The sequence below is a fragment of the Podarcis vaucheri genome (assembly GCF_965113315.1).
Source record: "Podarcis vaucheri genome assembly, chromosome: 16".
Classification (NCBI taxonomy): domain Eukaryota; kingdom Metazoa; phylum Chordata; class Lepidosauria; order Squamata; family Lacertidae; genus Podarcis; species Podarcis vaucheri.
In genome coordinates, this window is record NC_138754.1 from 36,055,781 (window position 1) to 36,078,313 (window position 22,533).

Sequence of the window (22,533 nt, forward strand, 5' to 3'; positions counted from 1 at the left end):
ACTGTTTATGCAAAAGTCTGCTCCAAAAAGTATTGTACAGGGCAGTCGAATAATCTGTCATCTGAATGGGAAATGGCTTCCCAGCAAACAGGTTGCAAGTCCATTGCTGTACAGAAAAGGGAGTCTGGAGAGAGGTAAAGGCACATGAAGGAAGGCGAGAGACGTTGACATGGGGGAAACTCAGAGATCTTATTTACAGTGGACGCACTATTTAGAAGGAAGCTGAGAGTTTTGTCAGAATCATGGCATCATAGACTCTCAGAGTTGGAAGGGAACCCAAAGGTCATTTAGCCAAACATCTGCAATGCACGAATCACATCTAAAAGGATGTCTGGAGGAGAGGTCTTAACTTATCAGATTGTTGTTGTTCTTGCTGTTGTTATTTAGTTGTTTTTGTTTATTTATTACCTGCCCTTGACCCTAAGGCCCAAGGGTGGGTTACATCATTTAAAAACAGTATTAATAACAATTCTGACCATTCTTCTTCTTTGGTGATCACTCGTAGCCGAGTAAGATTGTCTTCCATAAACACAGTTTTAAGAATGAGTCCGTAAGTGACTGTGGAGGCCAATTTTGGATCCACATGTCTTTCCACAGTGGGGACATTGGTTTCTGCACGGGAGTTGATCACAGTGTGGATTTGCCAAGCGTGCCTTCCTCTTAGCTCATTTCTCCCTTGCGTCCTGAGTTCGAGTGTCTCTTTTGTTGACCACCGGCATTACACTTTCCATTTTTAAGTTTGGAATAGAGTAGTTGCTTTGGAAAACGATCATCAGCCATCCAGTCCAGCAAAGTTGATGTTGAAGAATCATTGCTTCAACACTGGTGATCTTCGCTTCTTCCAGTACACTGATATTAGTTCGCCTGTCTTCCCAAGTGATATTTCAACCATAACAATTAAGGTAGGTCCTGAAAACATACAGCTGAGGTGTTAAAAGCCAGGCTAAAGAGGTGACAGGTTGAGTGGCCTTTTCTCCCTTCCCACCAGCGGCCTTGTCAGTTTTGGGTACGTCCAGCTCAGACTATCCTGCTTCGCTGGAGAGCCAAGCTGGGAGTGCACCTTGAGTCTGAACAAAAGGAAGAGTTGGAGAGACTTGTAAACCTTTTGGCTTGAAAGGAATCTCCCGCTGAGCTGCTGGGAAAGGCGTAAGAAAGGCTTTCTCAAGGCAGCAGGGGGCAAGCCAGCAAAGGTGGAGCAGACCTACACTGTAGAACTTCTAGCATTTATGTCAGGCAATTTGGCGTTTCTGTACACGGTCCCACTTTAATCTTCCTTCCTACAGAAACCTTCCTCAAAACCCAGCTTTTCCCCGCATGGGGTCCTTGCTTATCCTCCTAATCTTCATTCCCCAGCTGTAACCAAGCTTTCAGGCATGTGCAACTGCATCTGCCCACACTCCTTTCCTTTCCTGTCCCTGTCTCTCCATCCCCCACCCCTTTGAAGCAGAGATTTGCACACTTTATGACAAAGTCAAGAGGTAGGTGTAATGGCGGTGATGGGCAAATCTGCTCATTTCAGCTTCTCTTTGTTTCTCATTTTTCCTCTCAAAGGTTCTGTTCTTCACATTTCAACATCAGTTTGCAAATACTGTTTTGAGAATGAACATGCACCAACATTTTACAGCAGATTTCTCCCACTATACAGTTGTACCTTGGAAGTCGAATAGCTTAGTTCCCGAACATTTTAACTCCCAAACGTCGCAAACGCAAACAGTGACTGTTCCGGTTTGCAAACTATTTTTGGAAGCCGAACGTCCAACAGGGCTTCTGCGGCTTCCAGTTTGCTGCAGGAGCTTCCTGCAGCCAATCAGATGCCGCACTTTGATTTTTGAATGCTTTTGGAAGTCGAACGGACTTCCAAAAAGGAATACGTTCGACTTCCAAGGTGCGACTGTACATGTTTGTTTTTAATTTTGCCTAATGTACACCATTTCGCAAATAAATTTATCCTGATATACTGCATGTTTAATTCTACTTTGATGCAATTTGTGCATATTTCTTGGCTGGAGAAAAGCCTTCCAAGATTTGGAAGTGTGTGGTAGCAGCAGTACTCCCTAGCTTTTTTTCTTTTTTGGGGAAGGAGGAGGAACAGGATTCTTGGATCACTTTATAATTTTAAGCTAAATAATTTATCTGCTCCTTCCATGTCTGTCTCCTCTTCACTGAGAGCTTAACCATACTTACCTTTTGCCCTGTTGTTAGGAGCCCAGGTTCCCGGCTTGATAACACAGTAAGCGTACGTAATTAAAAGGGAGGATTTATTGCAAAACAAAAACAAAAACAAGCAAGTATCTCCGGACGGCTCTAGCAAGACTCCAGCCCCCATCACTCAGTTGACCCTTCTGAGGAGTTCTTCCTGTGTCAACAGAAGAGATTGAACCTTTGACCTTTACGTTTCTTATTTTGCTTCCTGTCTAGCAGCCTTCCTATACACCTATGCCTCAGACTTACTTGGTCAGCTGCAGCCCCTTCCTGTTCCGGAAAGCTGTCTCTGTGGCTTTCCATGCCTGTCTGGGCTTCCGGGGAGCTTTTGCTGTGTTCCAGCCAGCTCACTGTTCCTCCCTTATCAGCTAGCCATCCAAGCTCTCCTGTGCCAGCGTGAAAGCCCAGCCTCCCTGTTCCTGACTGCATTCTGCAGCCGGCTGCGATATTACACTTGGAGCTGGTGTGTTCATGACACCTGTTCTCTCCCTGGAGCTTTCCCCAGGAGAACCTGTTCTTTAAAGCTGAATCGGAGCAAACAGCTATTCGAGTTTTCTACGGATTGCCATTTGCTCTGAGTCAGCATTAAAGAGTCAGTTTTGACGGGAAAGCTTTGGAACAACAACAACAACAAAAAGTGCTCATGAGCCATACCTTGAAATCACAGAGGAAATGTAAGTGCAGCTAAGCCCTGACTTTCAGGGTGGTTTTACCCCTGCCCAAACCTCCTCAACACCTTTGGGATTCCACTGGGATGAAATTTAATTTTTATTTTATTTATTTATTAAATTTATATACAGTGGTACCTCGGGTTACATACGCTTCAGGTTACATACGCTTCAAGTTACAGACTCCGCTAGCCCAGAAATAGTACCTTGGGTTAAGAACTTTGCTTCAGGATGAGAACAGAAATCATGCTCCGGCGGCGCAGCAGCAGCAGGCCCTATTAGCTAAAGTGGTGCTTCAGGTTAAGAACAGTTTCAGGTTAAGTACCGACCTCCAGAACTAATTACCAACCTGAGGTACCACTGTACTGCCCTTCATCACAAGATCTCCGGGCAGTTCACAGAAATGTTTAGCCCAGACCTACGTAGTTCAAAGCCAGACTGAAGTCAGTGGCTGATCTTGGGAACTCAAATTTCAGCGGTGCCCTGTGCAACACCAAAATTCGGCCCACACACCCCGTCTTTTATGCTCCATTCTAAAGAAAGTACTTCGTTTACTAAAGATTTACCCTAAGAAAGTACTCAGTTTACTGGATATTTTTGTTGTTTTTGATACTATTTGACCCCTGCCTGTTGCTGCTTCTCATGGCCATAGTATTCCCCCTTTGTTTGCCTGTAACCTCCTTTGCCACTAAATCTGACTGGCTGTGATAACCTTTGTGATGTTCATGCATGTACACACCATAATTTCAGATGGAGCAGTGCGGCATCATCAGCAAAAGAATACTTGGAATACTTGGAATAATTGCAATCAGTCAGATTGACAGTTCAATCCTGGCTGTGTTCACTGAGCAGTAAATCTTCCTCTGCTCAGTGGAATCCGCCCCCTAAGTAAGTGAGCACAGGGGGACATTGTAAATGGCAGGGACGGCAGATGAGGCAGGAGAAAGTGAGGGCAAATGAAAAAGGTGAGGGAAATGATAAAGAACAGAAACAAAACTGCATTCATGAGTGCCAAACTCATTGGAGGCAGGGAATATTGGATACTCATAAAAATGAACACAAAATTAGGTTTGACCCTGCACAGGGCACTTTCATTTTTGAAACAGAACTGCCCGTTCTTCTTGTGATTACATCTGCAGAGCTCCAATTAAGGTGTTGACAAAGGGAAGAAATTGGCCGGCATGCAGGGCAGGGAAAACATGCCACTTTGTTGATCATCTCAGGGCAACTCTTTGCTATTTGTTTAATTGCTGCTCATCCCCAATCCTTGCTGTCATTCTTCACTTTTTAGCAAACATGATGAATTCATTTCAAGCAAGCCTATTCTCTAAGGCATGCAGGGTGTGATAGGGGCATCATAGCCAAGTGATAAAGATGCAAATAATTTCAGCCTCGCTTGATGCCAATTTATCACTTGGCTAGCAGGACCAATGCCAGCACAGGATCTGAGTGCCACATGGCTGTAAATTCTTCCAGCATTGTTATGCTTTCCAAAAATAAAACGATGAGCTCCAATGAACCCTACTACTTGCTGAGCCGGCCAATATGCTAAGAAGATGCTGAGATCTTCCATATGTTCCATTTTAACTCTCAGTTTTGAATCTTTTGATTGGAATATGTTGTCACCTACCCAGAGCTTTGGAGTGGGTAAAATGTCCAGTTTTTGGTCAAGACTGTGAGATAGACTAGACTGAGACTTTGAGTCCACAAGCTTTGCAGCTGAGTGGAGATTTGAACCTGCATCTCCTCAGCCTTAGTACAACAATAAGTATCCAAACAAACCCCTGTGTTGCAAAAGAGAACATCAACAATGTTATTAACAATTAGAATTTCCTCCTTGTTTGGGAATGACTGCCCTTCCGAGAATTAATAATTCCTTGCATACATTTTCTACCAATGAATTGCAAACTTTATAATTGGGACTGGGCTTTGTTCCAAAACCGTTATATAACGATTTTCAGGCCAGGGTTGACCTATTTAAACTAATACGAAATATAAAACTAAGTGATATGTTTGGAACCAATAACCCAGTTATGCGCCAATTCAGACCAAAATCATCATTTACTCCAGCTAATACGAATCAATCTATTTCTTTATTTCACCAATTGGTATTACGAGATTTGGAAAAATTAGAAAAGAAGGGTCCCAAAATTAAGGACAATTTGTCCAAGTCACAACGTGATTGTTTGAAAGCTCTTTCACATGATCCTAACATCATTATAAAACCTGCCAGTGTTGGACATTATATTTGCTGAATACACTAAGCTCCACAGCTTATCTTTCATTATACAAAGTATGGTACCTCGCTTCATTTAAAGATTTTCAGAGACTTTGTTTGAAGGAATTCTATAATGATTGTCTATTATGTATGTATATGGTCATCGTGTTGCCTAAACATTGTTGATGATCTCCTCAGTCTGAGTCTGATACTCTAACCACTACACCACACTGGCTAACAGGACCAGGAAGCACAGGACCACCACAATACATCTGGTGTTCTCAATGAGTTCTTCAGGCTGCTGACCACCAAGGGGTCCCAGTTCTGGTGCAGTGTGACAGATGCTTCTGGTTTCCAATTAACAATGCTTGTTAACTGTCTTAATAGTGCCATGGAAATTGCTACACAGAGTTGTGAAGGTAACCGACTCCCCATCTTTGTGTCATGGCCCTGCCCACAAATTGAAACAGGAAGTGAGGAAACAGGAAATGAGGTCTGTGTGGTCTGAAACTGGATATTCTGGTGGTGGGGCCCAGACACATTGCATCCTGTGCCACAATAGCCATGAAGGAATTGCTAGCCTGATTTCTGCTGCTCTATAAGCGCAGCTTGGCTGATGGCTGGGAGATTTACTGCAGCCTTAAGCCCAGTGGGATCAGACGACATGGAGAAACCAATAAGGTCCCAAATGACATTGTATAACTACTGTCTCTAGCCTGGCTCTTCTGCCTGAGCTATTTGTTTTTCCTTGCAGGTTGAGCTGGAAACCTTGCCGAACTGCTCAGCCGCCAGCTCTGAAACATTCTAGTTTATTCTTAGGTCTGTGCAAAGCACAAAAAGAACAATAAAGGGCTGGTGAGTCAACATACTGCTAGAATGTGTAGGTGGGGCTTCTCTAAACATACAGATGGAAAGAATCCCAATAGGTCGTTGCCATGGATTCTGTACTCTGCCTAATCAAATCAGTGTGGAAGTGAGTTACATTCCCGCATGATTACTGCATGATCTGTTAAGTAGAACCATCCAATCAAGAGTACCATAGACTAGATCAGCATGGTCAGAGACAGTGGGAATTTGTTTGATTAAAGCTTGTTTTAATCTCACTCTTCAGCCAATTAAAGACTCTCAGTGAAGTTTACAAACACCAATATTAGGATTTTAAGTCGGAGGGAAAGACTAGATAAAACGGAGTGGGAGGGAACCTTTTTCTGGATGAAGAATTAACGGAGAACTGGCTCACCCACCCGCAAGTCCCATTTTTGACAGATGGATTCCTAATTCACATTGTCCAAAAAAAAAAAAAGTGAACTGAAAGAACCGTTCTTCAGAATATGCACTATTCCAAATTTTGCAATGCAGTTCTGCAAGTAAGTAGTGTGTTCAGAAATCTGAATGCTAGTTTAAAATGTGCATCAAGACGCATACATCTTAATGTTAGTGAAAGTAACCCACACAGATGCATTGAATTAGGGGGAAATGCATTGCCAAAATGTGACTATTAGGTAAAAAACAGAAATGTGTATATAAGGAGATATTTGAACAAAACTATTGGTGAATTTTCATGAGGACTTTTAAAAATTGCAAACCAATGTAGCAATGTAGAAAACTGAACTTAAGATTGGAAAAATCTGAAACCAACAGAAACTGAAATTCATAGATCTGGTCTCAGCGTAAGATCCAAAGCCCAGCTATCCTGAAAAACGTGGAGACCAAGCACAAATAGATGCCAGGAACCCAAGTGCTACTATAGGCGCATGCAATGGTTTGGGTCAGGAAACTGTCTCCTCCCCCTTTGACAGCAACTCCCATCACAGTTCCAAAGACCATAAAAAGTGCTTCAGTATCGATTTCTTCAAAACAAAGGGGGGGGCAAAATAACCCTCCCCCTAAAAACTCCCACTTCATGCCTTCAATCACAACTCAGAACTAGGGTGAGGTATCATTTGAAACCTGTTTGAAGTCCATATTGTGATACCAGTTTCATAATTTTTGACCTGGCAGTACATTGTGAACATGATGTGTGAGCGCTATGCAAAAAACACAATGTGGGGAAAACCATGAAGCCAGCCAATGCTTCCCTCGATTCCTTCAGCCCCTGTTAATTCTGCCAGCTCCGCTCTCTTCTGCCTCCTGCACAGGGGGCAGCGAATCACAATAGCAGGCGCTGGCAAAAATCATGATGTGGCCAAAAATGTGAAGCCAGCGAATGCCTCTGCTTTGCCATCCTTATTTCAGACATCGTAATATATTGGTATATTGTGATAATAATAATAATAATAATAATAAATTTTATTTATATCCCGCCCTCCCCAGCCGAAGCTGGGCTCAGGGCGGCTAACAACAATCAAAATAGTTCATCATTCTAAAACATTCATTATAAAATTAATTAAATCAAATTAAAATCAAATTAATGGCAACCATCAAGCAAAATTTTGTGCAGATTGCCAGAGGAGGGGGTTAGGCTGTGCCCTGACGAAAGGCCTGGTGGAACAGCTCTGTCTTGCAGGCCCTGCGGAAGGATGTCAGGTCCTGCAGGGCCCTAGTCTCTTGTGACAGAGCGTTCCACCAGATTGGAGCCGCGGCCGAGAAGGCCCTGGCTCTAGTTGAGGCCAGCCTAACCTCTCTGAGGCCTGGGATCTTTAGGGTGTTTTTATTTGCAGACCGTAAGTTTCTCTGTGGGACATACCAGGAGAGGCGGTCCCGTAGGTACGAGGGTCCTAGGCCGTATAGGGCTTTAAAGGTTAAGACCAGCACCTTAAACCTGATCCTGTACTCCACCGGGAGCCAGTGCAGCTGGTACAGCACCGGATGGATATGATCTCGCAGCGAAGACCCCATAAGGAGTCTCGCCGCAGCATTCTGCACCCGCTGGAGTTTCTGGGTCAGTCTCAAGGGCAGCCCCACGTAGAGCGAGTTACAATAATCCAGTCTGGAGGTGACCGTCGCATGGATCACAGTGGCTAGGTCAGGGCGAGAGAGATAAGGGGCCAACTGCTTAGCCTGGCGGAGATGAAAAAATGCCGCCTTTGTTATAGCTGTAATCTGTGCCTCCATAGTGAGGGAAGTATCGAAGATTACACCCAAACTCTTCACGGACGGTGCTGGCACTAATTGCACCCCCGCAAGAGACGGGAGTTGCCCCCTCGATCCCATATCGCTCCGTCCCAGCCAGAGGACCTCTGTCTTCGAAGGATTTAACTTCAACCGGCTCCCACGTAACCATCCAGCCACAGCTTCCAAGCATCTGATCAGTGTGTCTGGGGCCGAGTCAGGATGGCCATCCATCAACAGATAGAGTTGGGTGTCATCGGCATACTGATGGCAACCCAGCCCAAAACTCCGGACAAGCTGGGCGAGGGGGCGCATAAAGATGTTAAAAAGCATCGGGGAGAGAATCGCACCCTGAGGCACTCCACACACCAAGGAGTGGCGCGATGACGATTCCCCCCCAAGCGCCACCCTCTGTCCCCGACCGGAGAGAAACGAGCGCAGCCATTGAAGGACTGTGCCCTGGATCCCCACGTCGGCAAGGCGGCGGTCCAGGAGTTCGTGATCGACCATGTCGAAGGCTGCTGACAGGTCTAGAAGAATCAGCAGCCCCGACCCGCCTCGATCCAGCTGCCTGCGGAGATCATCTGTTAGGGCGACCAGAGCCGTCTCGGTCCCATGACCAGCGCGGAAGCCGGATTGGAATGGATCGAGAGCAGATGTTTCATCCAGAAACCTACCAAGCTGTTCAGCAACCGCTGATGTTTAGCTGGTGATGTATCACAATGTTGAAAACCAGATATCGCCCAGCCCTACTCAGAATAATGCAAAGTCACACAAAAATACATCACCACCAAGGGCACTGCTCCACAATAAGGAGTATAAACAAGCAAACAAATAAATTACAGAAGTAGTTTTTTCTTTACAGTCACTTGTGTATTTGGTAGAAGCAACATCAACTCGTGAGTCAACACCCAGACACTGTTCTGGGACAACCAGCGTTTTTTCCTACAGATGGGTTTAATTATCCAGCTGTACAGTGAAGTTTAAGCAGTACAGTGATACCTTGGTTCCCAAACTTAATCCATTCCGGAAGTCGGTTCCAAAACCAAAGCATTCCAAAACCAAGGCACACTTTCCCATAGAAAGTAATGCAAAATGGTTTAATCCATTCCAGACTTTTAAAAACAACCCCTAGAACAGTAATTTAACATGAATTTTACTATCTAACAAGACCATTGATCCATAAAATGAAAGCAATAAACAATATACTGTAGTCACACAATCAATCAGTAGCTGAACTGGGTTCCACACAGTCACACAACCAAAACAAAAAAGAGCGACAAAAACACAAAATAAATAGCAAAAACAGACAGACCTAAAAAAGGAAATGTGGCACTCAAAACAGAGCACGTTCGGCTTCCAAAAAAAGGTCGCAAACCGGAAAACTTACTTCCAGGTTTACAGTGTTTGGGTTCCATGTTGTTTGAGTACCAAGGCGTTTGAGAACCAAGGTAGCACTGTATACAGTCAACAGTTTAGAAAAATGGGCTAATCTGTCCCTTTATGCCTATCTCCCAAGGGAAGAACATACAGAGGCTCTCCAGCCTTCTATTTGTGAACAAGAGCTCCACAAGCCACCATTTTGTGGGTGCCACCACATGACCCAGGTAAGGGAGGGTTTGAGAAGGGCACCTTCCCATTTCACGTCAGGTGGAGAAATGGGATGTGCCGCCTTGAATCTCAGCCCACATAATTTATATAAATGCAATCATTCTGGATTGAAAAGGGCTATTATAAAGATTTCACATTTGAGTCATCTTAAAAGAAATCATTACAAAAGTGTATTTTTTATATATAAAAAAAACACCCTGCAGAGAAACAGGTTGATAGCAGGGACCCTACAGAGCCCAAGGCACAGTTCCTTAAAAGCAGGTTCCCTTTTGATGTGCTCAAGGATGTGATCACCAGCTGTTCTGGTGGCACTCCTAACAACATACCAAAGAGAAAGGCCATTGACTGTCTTCTTCAGGTGAAAGTTTCCCCGCTGGGCCAACAGCTTAGGCATAAACCGTTTGACAGCTATGAGAACAGCATGTCCCTGAACAAGAAAGTGTGCTCTCCCCTCTCTGCTTGGCGACTGGCTTGACAGAGATCTGCCAGGGAAAAGAAGAGACCATTGCCTTTTGGCTGCCATTATCATCTGGGCAAGACCTGTTTGCAAGTCCAGCACATTTCTCGTTGCTGGGCAGAACTGCTGTGAGACAAGGCTTTGTGCTGCCCTGCTGCCAATGGAATGCCTACTACTCGGCTCGCCATACCTTTTTAGCATGCTTCAAAAACTTGATAAACCTGTTAAGGCTGGGAATATTTCACCCAGCCATTTGGTTTTTCGCCTACCTCATAGCAAATCGTCACAACTTTGTAAGGTTTGGCGGTTAGGCATTGGAGTATTCGGATGGAGGGGAGGGGAGGTAGTGACCATCACCTACCCCTCCTAATTCAAGGGTATTCCATTAAAGGAATCTGAGGGGCGTGGTCTCTGTCCAAAGCCCCAGACGGGGGGGGGGGTGGGCCATGGCACGACCCCTAGCGGTGACCCTGGGGGAGTTCCTAGTTGATGTGCATCAGCAGGGCTCCCCCTACTGGAGGTTAACCCTTCCAAGACTCCTGCAGATGGGCAGGGGTCAGATATAGTTGGCTTGTTTCCAATGCCTAAGCCAATACCACTCACATGCTGTAACCTAAAATACTGGTCTCATGTGTCTTTATTACTTAACATCTCGGGAGGGTTTGGGACCTTGCCATTCAACTAGGAGAGAACTGAAGCGGGAAGAGCAGAGGCAGTTTCCACGCAGGCATAGTCTCCAGCTTCATGCACACAGACCATCAAGGGACAGCTGGTGGAGGGTGAGTAGACCCCTGTTGCTGCAACTGTGCCATAGAGCATAGACCTGGGAATAACTGCCTAGATCAGGGTTCAGCAAACTTTTTCAGCAGGGGCCGGTCCACTGTCTCTCAGACCTTGTGGGGGGCTGGACTATATTTTTTTGGGGGGGAATGAACGAACTCCTATACCCCACAAATAACCCAGAGATGCATTTTAAATAAAAGCACACATTCAACTCATGTAAAAATATCAGGCAGCCCCCACAAATAACCCAGAAATGAATTTTAAATAAAGGGACATATTCTACTCATGTAAAAACATGCTGATTCCTGGACAGTCTGCAGGCTGGATTTAGAAGGCGATTGTGCTGGATCTGGACCCCAGGCCTTAGTTTGCCTACCCGTGGCCTAGATGCTAGACTGGTGTGCATGGGTATTTGGAGCCATAGAACCAACTGTGTCAGCTCTGAAGAGTTAACCATCTGCCGTGTGCATTCCTTTGGCTGGGGGGTGGGGGTGGGGTGCCCTTGACACCCAGGTTGCTTTGGGATTCTGTCAAATTCAGCTCTACCAGGAGGCAGTGTCAAGAAATACGCCTGAAGCCAGGGCTGAGGAGCAAGTACAAGATGAAGGTGGAGAGGTGGGAAGTGAAGAACAACTGAGAGCACAGGAACGTGTCAGTGTTCAGCAAGACCTTGTTGCTTAAAAGCAAGGCTCAGCCGGGAACAGGAAGTCCTCTTATTACTCCTTCTTGCCCAGAAAGATCCAAACAGGGGTGGCCAAAGTCAGCCCAGGACCTGGAAGTACCTACATTGCTGAAAAGTGGGCACCTGCAGTTCAAAGATTTGCCACACGGGGCAGCTGCAGACAGACGCAGCCATTTCTGACATCACCACCCCAGAGCTATTTTTCTGCAGCTATCACCAGCTGATGGACCTTTCAAAAAAAAACAAGGCATGCACAAAACACACACACACACACACACACACACACACGATTTAAGGTATTTACCCCTCATCTTTCAAGATAGTCTCAAAGCTATTAATTCAAGCAAAGCTCTGTGGGGCGGGGGGGGTGCACCATGGTCAATAATTTATTACACAGCCTTCAATGCTTTTAACACCTATTACGTTAAGTGACTGAGCTGTGGAGTTAAAGTTGGGGTGTGTGATTTAACTTGGATTTTGCCTTATTTAAAAGGCGGGGAAGCTCTGAAAGCAGCAGGAACCCACTGTTCTTTTTTTAAAAAATAATAATTGCACTGAGTTGTAAATGTTCCTTTGATTTACTGTCAGAACACTTTGCCCTCTCCAGTTCTGCATGTACCGAATTCTATGTACTATCTGTAGAATCTGGTATCTGGTACAGGGACTTGGAGATTTTATTTTATTTTATAATAGCCATTCTTCAAGACTTGCAATTGTGGGAAAGCACTGAAAATGTTCTGGCCGCAGGTGCAAAAGCTAGGGAGACTTGGGTGTTCCACGCACTCTTCAAGACCACGTGTCCTATTTTGAGCTCAGGGGCTCAAGAGCTCTCAGGGAGTAGCTCAACCTGTGGCTTTTTGTTCAGCTGATCTCTCAGAGCTGTCCCTTGCACCAAACCACTGGATGTTACCTAGCTCCCAAGCTACGTTCAAGGTGCCGGTACAGATGTGCAAAGCTCTATACAACTCAAGATCAGAATATATAAAAGATTGTGCTCTGCAAGAGAGTGCACCCCACAGATACCATCTCATTAGGAGATGCCCTCCGTAGGATGTAAGAATTGGGCCTCAGGTACCCTTTCACCTCCCTCTCGGTGTTGTGGCTAGTAGGACTTGGGAGGCCAGGGTTCAAATGCCCACATAGCCATGAACCTCCCTGGGTGACCATGGGCCAGACACTGCCTCTCAACCTAACCTAACTCTCAGAGGTGTTGTGGAGAGTCAGTGAGGATGGGATGAAAGTTGGGGTAAAAATGCAATAAATAAATTAGGCGGGTGCCTCCTCTATTGTCTTTCCATTGCCTTTTGAAGACCTTCCTTTTTCAACAAGCCTTTTGTCCCACTCTATGTGTTGGATGGGATGCTGGTGGCCCTGTGGGTTAAACCACAGAGCCTAGGGCTTGCCGATCAGAAGGTTGGCGGTTCGAATCCCCGCGGCGGGATGAGCTCCTGTTGCTCGGTCCCTGCTCCTGCCAACCTAGCAGTTCGAAAGCACATCAAAGTGCAAGTAGACAAATAGGTACCGCTCCGGCGGGAAGGTAAACAGCGTTTCCATGCACTGCTCTGGTTCGCCACAAGCGGCTTAGTCCTGCTGGCCACATGACCCGGAAGCTGGATGCTGGCTCCCTCGGCCAATAAAGCGAGATGAGCGCCACAACCCCAGAGTCAGTCACGACTGGACCTAACGGTCAGGGGTCCCTTTACCTTTACCTTATGTATTGGATATGAATTTTTAACAATGTTTTGACATTGATCTATGTGTTCTTATTGCAGATGCTTCTATTGTTCCATGGCTTTGTGCTGTTGCACAGGCAACAGAGTTGGTGCAGATACTTCCTGAGGTCCTGGTGTGGCTGGTTATGCTGCCTTTAAATAGAGGAGGGGCCTGAGGAGGAGGTTCGCTTAGTGTCTCTGCTAGAAGCCATGACAGAGAAGCAGCAGAGGAGAGGACTCAAGCTGAACTCCAGGAACTGGCCCTTGCAGTGGGTGGTGTGGGAGGTTTGGAGAGTCAGGCACACAATCCCCAGTGAGGGAAGTCCTCACTTCACGGCCCATAGCTCAGTGGCAGAGCACATGCCTTGCATGCAGATTGTCCTAGGTGCAATCTTCAGAATTTCCAGTTAAAAAACCCCACAGGTAACACCTGATGTGAAATCTGCTCCACTTCCCCGTGGGGAGGAGTTGCGGTGGACCGTGTGGCCACCCACTCTCCTCTGAGGGTGGGGGACTTAGTCCCCTGTTGCCTGGGGGATCCCGGCCACATCAGTGACCGGCCAGCCAATCTGCTGGCCAGGGGGGCGTGGCCAGGACCATTTAAGCAGAGGCACGAGCTGGAGGACTTCCTCTTTGGCTTGCTTCCTCAATCGCCCGCCCTCCCTCCCTCCCTATTTGCAGGTTTTAGTCATTGGCCTTGCTATGGACCTTGGTTGGTCACCGTTGAGGGGCCTGGTAGGAATTTTTCCACTTGGCAAATTGGCACTGGCCACTTGGTTTTCACCTACCTCGTAGCAATTGTCACAACTTTGTTAGGGTTGTGGTTAGGCATTGTTTGACCTTGTGATGAGGGAGGGGAGGTGTGGCCATCACCTGCTCCTCCAAGCTTAAGGGTATTCCGTTAAAGGAATCCGGGGGTGTTGATCTTGTCCGAAGCCCGGGGCAGGGCTAGGGCCATGACACGACCCCGATGGGAACATCAGGGGGAGCTCGAGTTGGTACGCATTGACAGGGCTCTCCCTTCCGGTGGTTTACCCTTACCAGACTTCCTGCGCATCGGTCAGGAGTCAGGTATAGTTGGGTCCATTCAATGCCTAAGCCAATAGCGCTCACATTCTGTAATCAATAAAGTTGTGGCCAAAATTTGCTCAATAACATTAACCTAATATCTGTGTCCTTGTGTATGTTATTTCTCAACGAGGGGGTGGCTTCGGGGTCTCAACATGCAAATGCCCCTGCCAGAGAACCACTTCCAGTCAGACAATACTGGGCTAAACAGACAAATTGCCTGAGCCTAGTACAAGATGCCTCTCTATGTTTTGAAACACAAGAAGCTGTCTTATGCTGATTCGGAGCCTTGGACTGTCTAGTTTATTATTGTCTGCACTGACTGGCAGCAGCTCTTGAAGATTTCAGACAAGCGTCTCTTCTAGCCAGGGTAATGACTGGGTTTGTGCATTCTGTGCACATGCTGACTGTGTCATTCTGCCCTTGAAGCATGTGTTTTCTTTCACAAACTGCTAGCACAGGAGTCCTGAATGGGATCAGAACTCTAGCATAAGCAGTAAGGAGTGTTTAACCGTAGGTCTCCATTATAGTCTCAATCCTGATTGAGGCCCATATGCTGGCAATTGTGGGGGGAGGCTTGCAATCAAGGCTGAACTACATGATAGACATCACATGGAGCATGACTCTTGATGGAGAAGCTAGGCATTCTTTATATTTCTCTGCAGACAGCGAATCCTGGCAGGCAGCAATCCAAAATGGCAAACGGATTATTATTCTTTTAACAAATAAATTAGCCCATGTGCTGAATGAAGAATAAATATTTCTGTATATTTATTAGTCACACTGTTATAGCAGTGTCCCTCCCAACTGACCTTTTTGAGAAGTAAGAGTAAATAGTGAATAGTAAATTGGGAAAAGTAAATAGATATCTTCTGCTCCAACACTGTGAGACGAGCTCAAACCCTTTAGGAAAATTTCTTGGAAAGACATTGAAGAAAGAAAGAAATGTCGAGTAACTGGGTAGTTTAATCTAGAGTTCTGGCCAAAGAGAGGAGAGTCTGTAAAAGCAAGCTAGCAATGAAGAAATGCTCGCCCTGTTTTGAGTTTTCCATTCCTTACGTTCCTCAGGCGCAATAAAAAAAAAGTATCTCAAGTATTAATATCTTCAATCTGGCTGGAGTTGAAAACTGCGGTTAACCGACTCACAAATCCGTCACAGGATCCTGAGCGGTTTTCTCTCTGTGGTTTCTTGACTGTATGACTGAGCATGCCTTGCGCGAGGCGTGGAGGGAATAGGGGGGAAGCCAGGCCGAGCTTGTTATGAGGCTGTGTGTGTGTGTGTGGTTGTGGTTAGTGTAGGGACAGGCAGCCTGAATGCATAAGGCCCTCTCCTAATATCATGTGGCCCCCAGCCTAATTTCACGCACGTGGAGAGAAGCCCAGGAGGAGCGCAGGAGGGAGGGGAAGCCAAAATGGCTGGAATTATGGAAGGGGGAGCCGAGGCAGATTTAGGGGAATGCAACCAGTTCACCTGCAGAGCCTCAAGGGAGCCACAGGGGGCGCCACAACTATTATTTAGAATGGAGTGTGAGAGGCCGGGGGGGGCACCAAACATTGGCTTCGCCCACAATGCTGCTGAAATTTGAGACCCCAAGACCCAGCACGGGGAGGAGCCATGCAAAACCTTCTGCAAGCAACCAGTTCAGATCTCTTGCAAGAGCAATCTCTTCCTCCCTGAGTAGATTGCTTAGTGGGGACAGAGAGCAGGGGGAGGTGGGAAGAGAAGGGGTGGCCATACCAACTTTTTGCTCTGACCCTTTATTGTTGATTTATTAAATTTATTACCTGCCCTTCACTATCAGGTCCCAGGGCAGGTTGCAACAATTTAAATTCAATATTAAAAACAGTTAAATTGCAGCCATAGGTTTCCATCACTCCCAAGAGATGCCTAAAAATGGCCCTTGACCAGTAAGCAACTGGAGGCTGTGGCATTAGGACTGTGCATTGCCCCTCCAAGCTCAGGCTGTTCTTTGCCAGCAGCAACTTACTTATTTACAACCAGTCCAGGGGGTGACAGGGACGCAGGTGGCACTGTGGATTAAACCACAGAGCCTAGGACTTGCCGTTCAGAAGGTCGGCGGTTCGAATCTCCGCGACGGAGCGAGCTCCCATTGCTCGGTCTCTGCTCCTGCCAACCTAGCAGTTCGAAAGCACATCAAAGTGGAAGTAGATAAATAGTTACCGCTCCGGCGGGAAGGTAAACGGCGTTTCCGTGCGCTGCTCTGTTTCGCCAGAAGCGGCCTAGTCATGTTGGCCACATGACCCGGAAGCTGTACGCCGGCTCCCTCGGCCAATAATGCGAGATGAGCGCTGCAACCCCAGAGTCGGCCACGACTGGACCTAACGGTCAGGGGTCTCTTTACCTTTACCAGGGGGCGACACAGCCTGCCAGCTCCATCCGCATTAGTCCCAGTTGCCCTTGGAGGGCATGGCAGGGAGGAAGATGGGGTCAAAGCTAGAATTAGTTGGCTCTGCCTTGTCATTGGTTCTGGTGCCAGCTCCTGTTGGCTTCCGCTCATTGCGTCTCACCAGCCACCACTGGCCTCGGCAGGAAAAAATGTCCCCACTCCTGCTTTCCTGAGTGCAGGGCTCACAAGTCATGGGCATATTTATTGCACCACTGTTTGATTTGCTAGGAGTACACATCTTGGAGCACATCAGACCAGCTTCCAGGCAGTGTGTGTGTGTGAGTGTGCACTCAGCGACCTGAATTGGGAACCTCGTGACCTCAAACTGACTTATAGACTGGCACACTGGCCTGCTAGCTGGGATTTCAAGAGCTCTCTGCCAATATACAGGCAACAGAACCCTGATATCCTTTGCCCCAGTGCCTGGTAGATGTGACTACTAGGCCAGCCACCACTCACTTCAGCTATATGATCCAGCCACTGAGGAAGCACCTTTAGCAATCTTCTAAATCAGAGATGGGGAACCTGTGGCCCTCCAGATGTTGCTGGAATACAACTCCCATCGTTCCTCACCATTTAGCACCTTAAACAGCATCCTCCACTGCAGCTGAAAACACCAGGCCAGCGGAGGTTTATGGCAGGCACATACAGCTCTGTCCTAAAATGCTTTGCTGCCTGTGTCAGCCACCTGAGACACCCATCTCACTCTGCCTGATAATAGAGCCAGCCCTGTGGCTCATGGCTGTGAATCAGGCATAGGCAAACTCGGCCTTCCAGATGGTTTTGGGACTACAACTCCCATCACCCCTGACCACTGGTCCTGTTAGCTAGGGATGATGGGAGTTGTAGTCCCAAAACATCTGGAGGGCCAAGTTTGCCTATGCCTGCTGTAAATCCATGTTTATATTATTATGGCCAGTGTGTTAAAGAAGGAATGGAAGATTCATCACTGTGGGGGCTGTGTTTGCAATAATAATAAAAAACACAATACCACCCCCTGAGTAAAACAAATTTGGGGAACTATGCAAACATTGGCAGTGGAGATGCACTGGGCTGGAACTGTGGAGAGAAACACACACAGCGAGAGAGAAGTCAAATGCAAAACCAGTACTTTACGGTCCCTGGCAGGGAGGGGAAATCTTTCTACTCACGCTTGCAGCTTTCCCTGTTAATTGTAACTGTCGTCCGCCTTAATGAGTCCAATCAGCTTCAAGGTCTTTGGCAAGCAACACTGGGAGTTGGATTCCCAGTTGTCTTGGTTGCACAATGTTGAAATATTTCAACTCGGGCTCTTGCATAACCTACTAACCCTTGGAGTCGGTGTGGCCAATTATTTTCCTTGTTGAACCAGAGGTCTTCCCATCTAACAATGCCACTCAACGTCAACCTCATGAGATTAGGTCAAGCCTACCGCCAACATGGGAAGAATCACATCTCCGCTGCAAAAATTCATGTCGCATTAAGCAGGAGGAGGAGGTAGAATTATGAACTGGACCAACTCAGGTGGTAGATTGGGAATTGCAGTTCTGAATCATCCCCTGAGTAAAAAAGCTCACTGTTTGTAGGAACAGTGCATCAGGGTTAAATAGAGCCTTCACTCTGGTGTGCTAGCTTTCTTCATTCAAGTTGGGTTCCTTTCCATGTGGGAAAGCATTCAAAAGTCACAAACACAATGTATGCCTATTATCTCTCAATAATTTGTTCATGTGGCAGAAGTCTAACATTCTTTTTCCTAGATAAACTGAACCTTGGGAGGAAATATTCTGTATATTCTTTTATATTTATTGCCGGGGGGGGGGAGAGGTCAGTCTCTTCCTGCAAAACAGCAAAGACTATCTATTATGTCACAATAAATTTCTTAGTCTTTTAAAGTGCCACAATTTATTTGTTTGTTTTATTTTTCCCCCCCTTATTTTACATGTTTCCACCCCTGCAAACAGACCTTGAACTTGGGGATGTGGAAGGACCAACCAAATTTCAATAAGAGCCATACAATGTAAACAAAGATTCAATAGCAAAATGTTTTCACACACACACACACACACACACACACACACACACACACAATGTTTCATATAAATTGCCTAAGGGAAAAAGAAAATCCTTACCTTGAGTGGTACAACTTGCATCAAAATGGCAAAGTTTGTGAGATGGTTACACAAACAGACCGAATAGTTGAAATCTCCTTCATCGCGCACACAGCCTTCATTAGACCAAACACCACTTCCGTTGCTATAAAGTGCATAAGAATAGGTGTCCATGTTATTTACTTTAAAACGTTTCTGCACTGCCTTTCCAAGGTTTGAGATCACTTATAAAATCTAATCTAAGTTTTTAAAACCACTGCTTGAATTAAGATAAAGGTAAAGGACCCCTGGGCGGTTAAGTCCAGTCAAAGGTGACTATGGGGTTGCGGTGCTCATTTTGCTTTTCAGGCAGAGGGAGGCAGTGTATGTCCACAGACAGCTTTCTGGGTCATGTGGCCAGCAGGACTAGACCACTTCTGGTGCAATGGGACACCGTGACGAGTGCCAGACCTCACGGAAACACCGTTTACCTTCCTGCCGCAGAGGTACTTATTTATCTACTTGCACTGGTATGCACTGGCAGAGGAAGAGGAGTGCAGGGGGAGCGCACCACCCCCAGCAGTATAATCCACACCCCCAGGATGCATGCCATGCCCCTGCGGGTGGTGTGCCACACCCCGGGATGCGTGCCAGCCCTGCCCCCCACCTGCTTCCCCCCCCCAGTGCCTGAGCATGAAGCTCCGCCCCTGCTGGTGTGCTTTCAAACTGCTAAGTTGGCAGGAGCTGGAACAGAGCAACGGGAGCTCATCCCATCGTGGGGATTCAAACTGCTGACCTTCTGATTGACAAGCCCAAGAAGCTCAGTGGTTTAGACCACAGCGCCACCCACCACTGCTTGAATTATGATGCATGGGTGGGGAAGAGATATAATGAAATCCTCACACCCCACCTCTTGACTCCTCCTAATTTCAGAAAAAGTGTAGTGGTGGGATCCAATAGCTTTCTAAAAAGAGTAGTTTGAAAGACTATCACAAACAGTAAGGGGACGAGCATTTAGTGCATGCTTTGCACACAAAAGGTCTTTGGGTCAATGCGTCACACCTCCAATGAGGACCAGGGGGAAACCGTGTCTGAAGCCTTTAAGAGCTTCCACCAGTCAGTATGGATTGTACTATGTTTGATGGGCCAATGGTCTGGCTCAGTATAAGATAGCTTCTAAAGTTCTCTTTTCCCCTGCATACAAGCAGTTTAAAACAGTGCTCTTCAACCTTGAATTCACAGATGTTATTGGGCTATAACTGCAATAATCCCCAAACAGCTTAGCCAAAAGTCATGGGTGATGGGATCTGCTGTCCAACAACATCTGGGGATTCAAGTTTGAAGAACACTGGATTAAAACACAATATAAAACAAAGCACAGAAGATAAAATGGCGTTCCAGCAAGAAAACTCATGGATAAGCCAGCCCAGTTGAAAAGATGTGAGTTTTGCAACCCCTTCTACAGCCCACAAAGAAAGGGAAGCTATGCATTTTTCAGGTGAGATCATCCTACAGCAATTGCAACTGCACAAAGCAGCTACAGCAATTGCATTCTGGTGTAATTGCAGTTGCACAGCAACTCTATCCTTGCCTTCATTCTACAGTCTGGGAGCAGTTAATATAGACAGATGTACATCTCCTCGACTGTACATCTGTAAAGCTCATTCGATCATAAGGCAAAATTGTAATAAATTGTTCTGTAAATGCCAGCAGCCTAAAGTTTAGTGCACATTTGATTCTTTACCCAAATCCAAAAAGAAAGAGAAACTTGCATCCAACTAAGTAGACCTATTGTAATTAATGGACCCAAGTTAGTCATGTTCATTAATTTCATCAGGTGTGTTCAGAATATGAATAACAATGGATACAGCCCAGAACATGTGTTTCATTAAAAAAAAAAATCCTGGTAGATCGGGCCAAGGACCCATCTAGAGACTAACACTTTGTTCTCACATTAGCCAACCAGATGCCCATAGCAAGCGGAGCCAGAGTTCAACAGCGGTCTCCCCACTTGTGATTCCTGGCGACTGGTATTCAGAGGTGCGCTGCCTCCAATAGCAGAGGCAGGCCATTGCCATTGTGGCTAGTAGCCACTGATAGCCTTGCCCTCCATGAAACTGCCTGATCCTCTTTTAAAGCCATCTAAGTGAGTGGCCATCACCACTTCTCATGAAGCCAATTCCATAGTTCAACTATTTCCTGTGTAAAGTAAAGATAAAGGGACCCCTGGCCATTAGGTCCAGTTGTGACCGACTCTGGGGTTGCGGCGCTCATCTCGCTTTATTGGCCGAGGGAGCCGGCGTACAGCTTCCGGGTCATGTGGCCAGCATGACTAAGCCGCTTCTGGTGAACCAGAGCAGCGCATGGAAACGCTTTTTATCTTCCCGCCGGAGTGGTACCTATTTATCTACTTGCACTTCGACGTGCTTTCAAACTGCTAGGTTGGCAGGAGCAGGGACCAAGCAACGGGAGCTCACCCCGTCATGGGGATTCGAACCACGACCTTCCAAGTAACAAGCCCTAGGCTCTGTGATTTAGACCACAGTGCCACCCACGTCCCTCCTGTGTAAAGAAGTACTTCTTATTGTCTGCCGTGAGTCGTCAAACATTCATTGGATATGCCCTAGTATTATGAGAAAGCATGTGGGGGGATACTTCTCCTATCCACTTTCTCCAAACCATGCATAATTTTATACACCTCTATCAAAAGTTGCCTCATAAAGTGAGCACAACAGGAGTCTGTCTTAAATATGCAGGTGAGCTCACCGCTGACGTTTCAAAAGGAAACAAGCTTTTTAAATTGGAAGAGATCGGCCCCTGCAGAGCTCTCCGAAGAAAGGAAGGCAAAGCATCTCAGGGTAACTTTCCATCATTAAAACTGCCCCAAAAGAAAAAAAGGGGGGAGACCAACCCCAGAAGGACAGAACAGGGTGTGTGTGCATTGGCAACCTAAACCTATTATTACAGCACAGCAAGGATTCCACACACCCCCATCCCCCAGGATCTTAGTGTGTCCAAAGGACAGATAACCTGAATTTAAAAGATATCTAAGCTGGCTGGTTGACACATTTGCCTCATAATTCGTGTAGTATAAAAAATACCAGTGACTCGTTGGCTGCTGGCCATGCTTGTCATGTTCTACCTCCAATGTGCTTCTGATTAGGTAAAAAGGTAAAGGACCCCTGGAAGGTTAGGTCCAGTCAAAGGCAACTATGGGGTTGTGGCGCTCATCTTGCTTTTCAGGCCAAGGGAGCTGGTGTTTGTCCGCAGACAGCTTTCCAGGTCATGTGGCCAGCATGACTAAACCACTTCTGGCACAACGGGACACCGTGATGGAAGCCAGAGTGCTTGGAAATGCCATTTGCCTTCCCGCCGCAGTGGTGCCTATTCATCTACTTGCACTGGTATGCTTTTGAACTGCTAGGCACTGTGGTCTAAACCAGGCAAACTCTGCCCTCCAGATGTTTTGGGACTACAACTCCCATCATCCCTAGCTAACAGGACCAGTGGTCAGGGATGATGGGAGTTGTAGTCCCAAAACATCCGGAGGGCTGGAGTTTGCCTATGCCTGGTCTAAACCATTGAGCCTCTTGGGCTTGCCAATCGG

The 22,533-nt window shown here is 46.5% G+C and overlaps 1 protein-coding gene and 1 long non-coding RNA gene across 5 annotated transcripts in view; one reads left to right on the plus strand and one right to left on the minus strand.

Annotated features, from left to right (window-relative positions):
- The window catches only part of LOC309521568, a 503,597-nt gene that overhangs the window by 221,731 nt on the left and 259,333 nt on the right, over nucleotides 1–22,533 (plus strand). The window lies entirely within an intron of this gene.
- Nucleotides 1–22,533, minus strand: part of ADGRD1 (adhesion G protein-coupled receptor D1) — a 304,658-nt gene that overhangs the window by 132,896 nt on the left and 149,229 nt on the right. For all 3 annotated transcript variants that reach the window (XM_082204127.1, XM_082204128.1, XM_082204129.1), the window contains one exon: nucleotides 18,969–19,092. In XM_082204127.1, coding sequence (XP_082060253.1) covers nucleotides 18,969–19,092 — 124 coding nt within the window. The remainder of the gene's footprint in view (nucleotides 1–18,968; nucleotides 19,093–22,533) is intronic.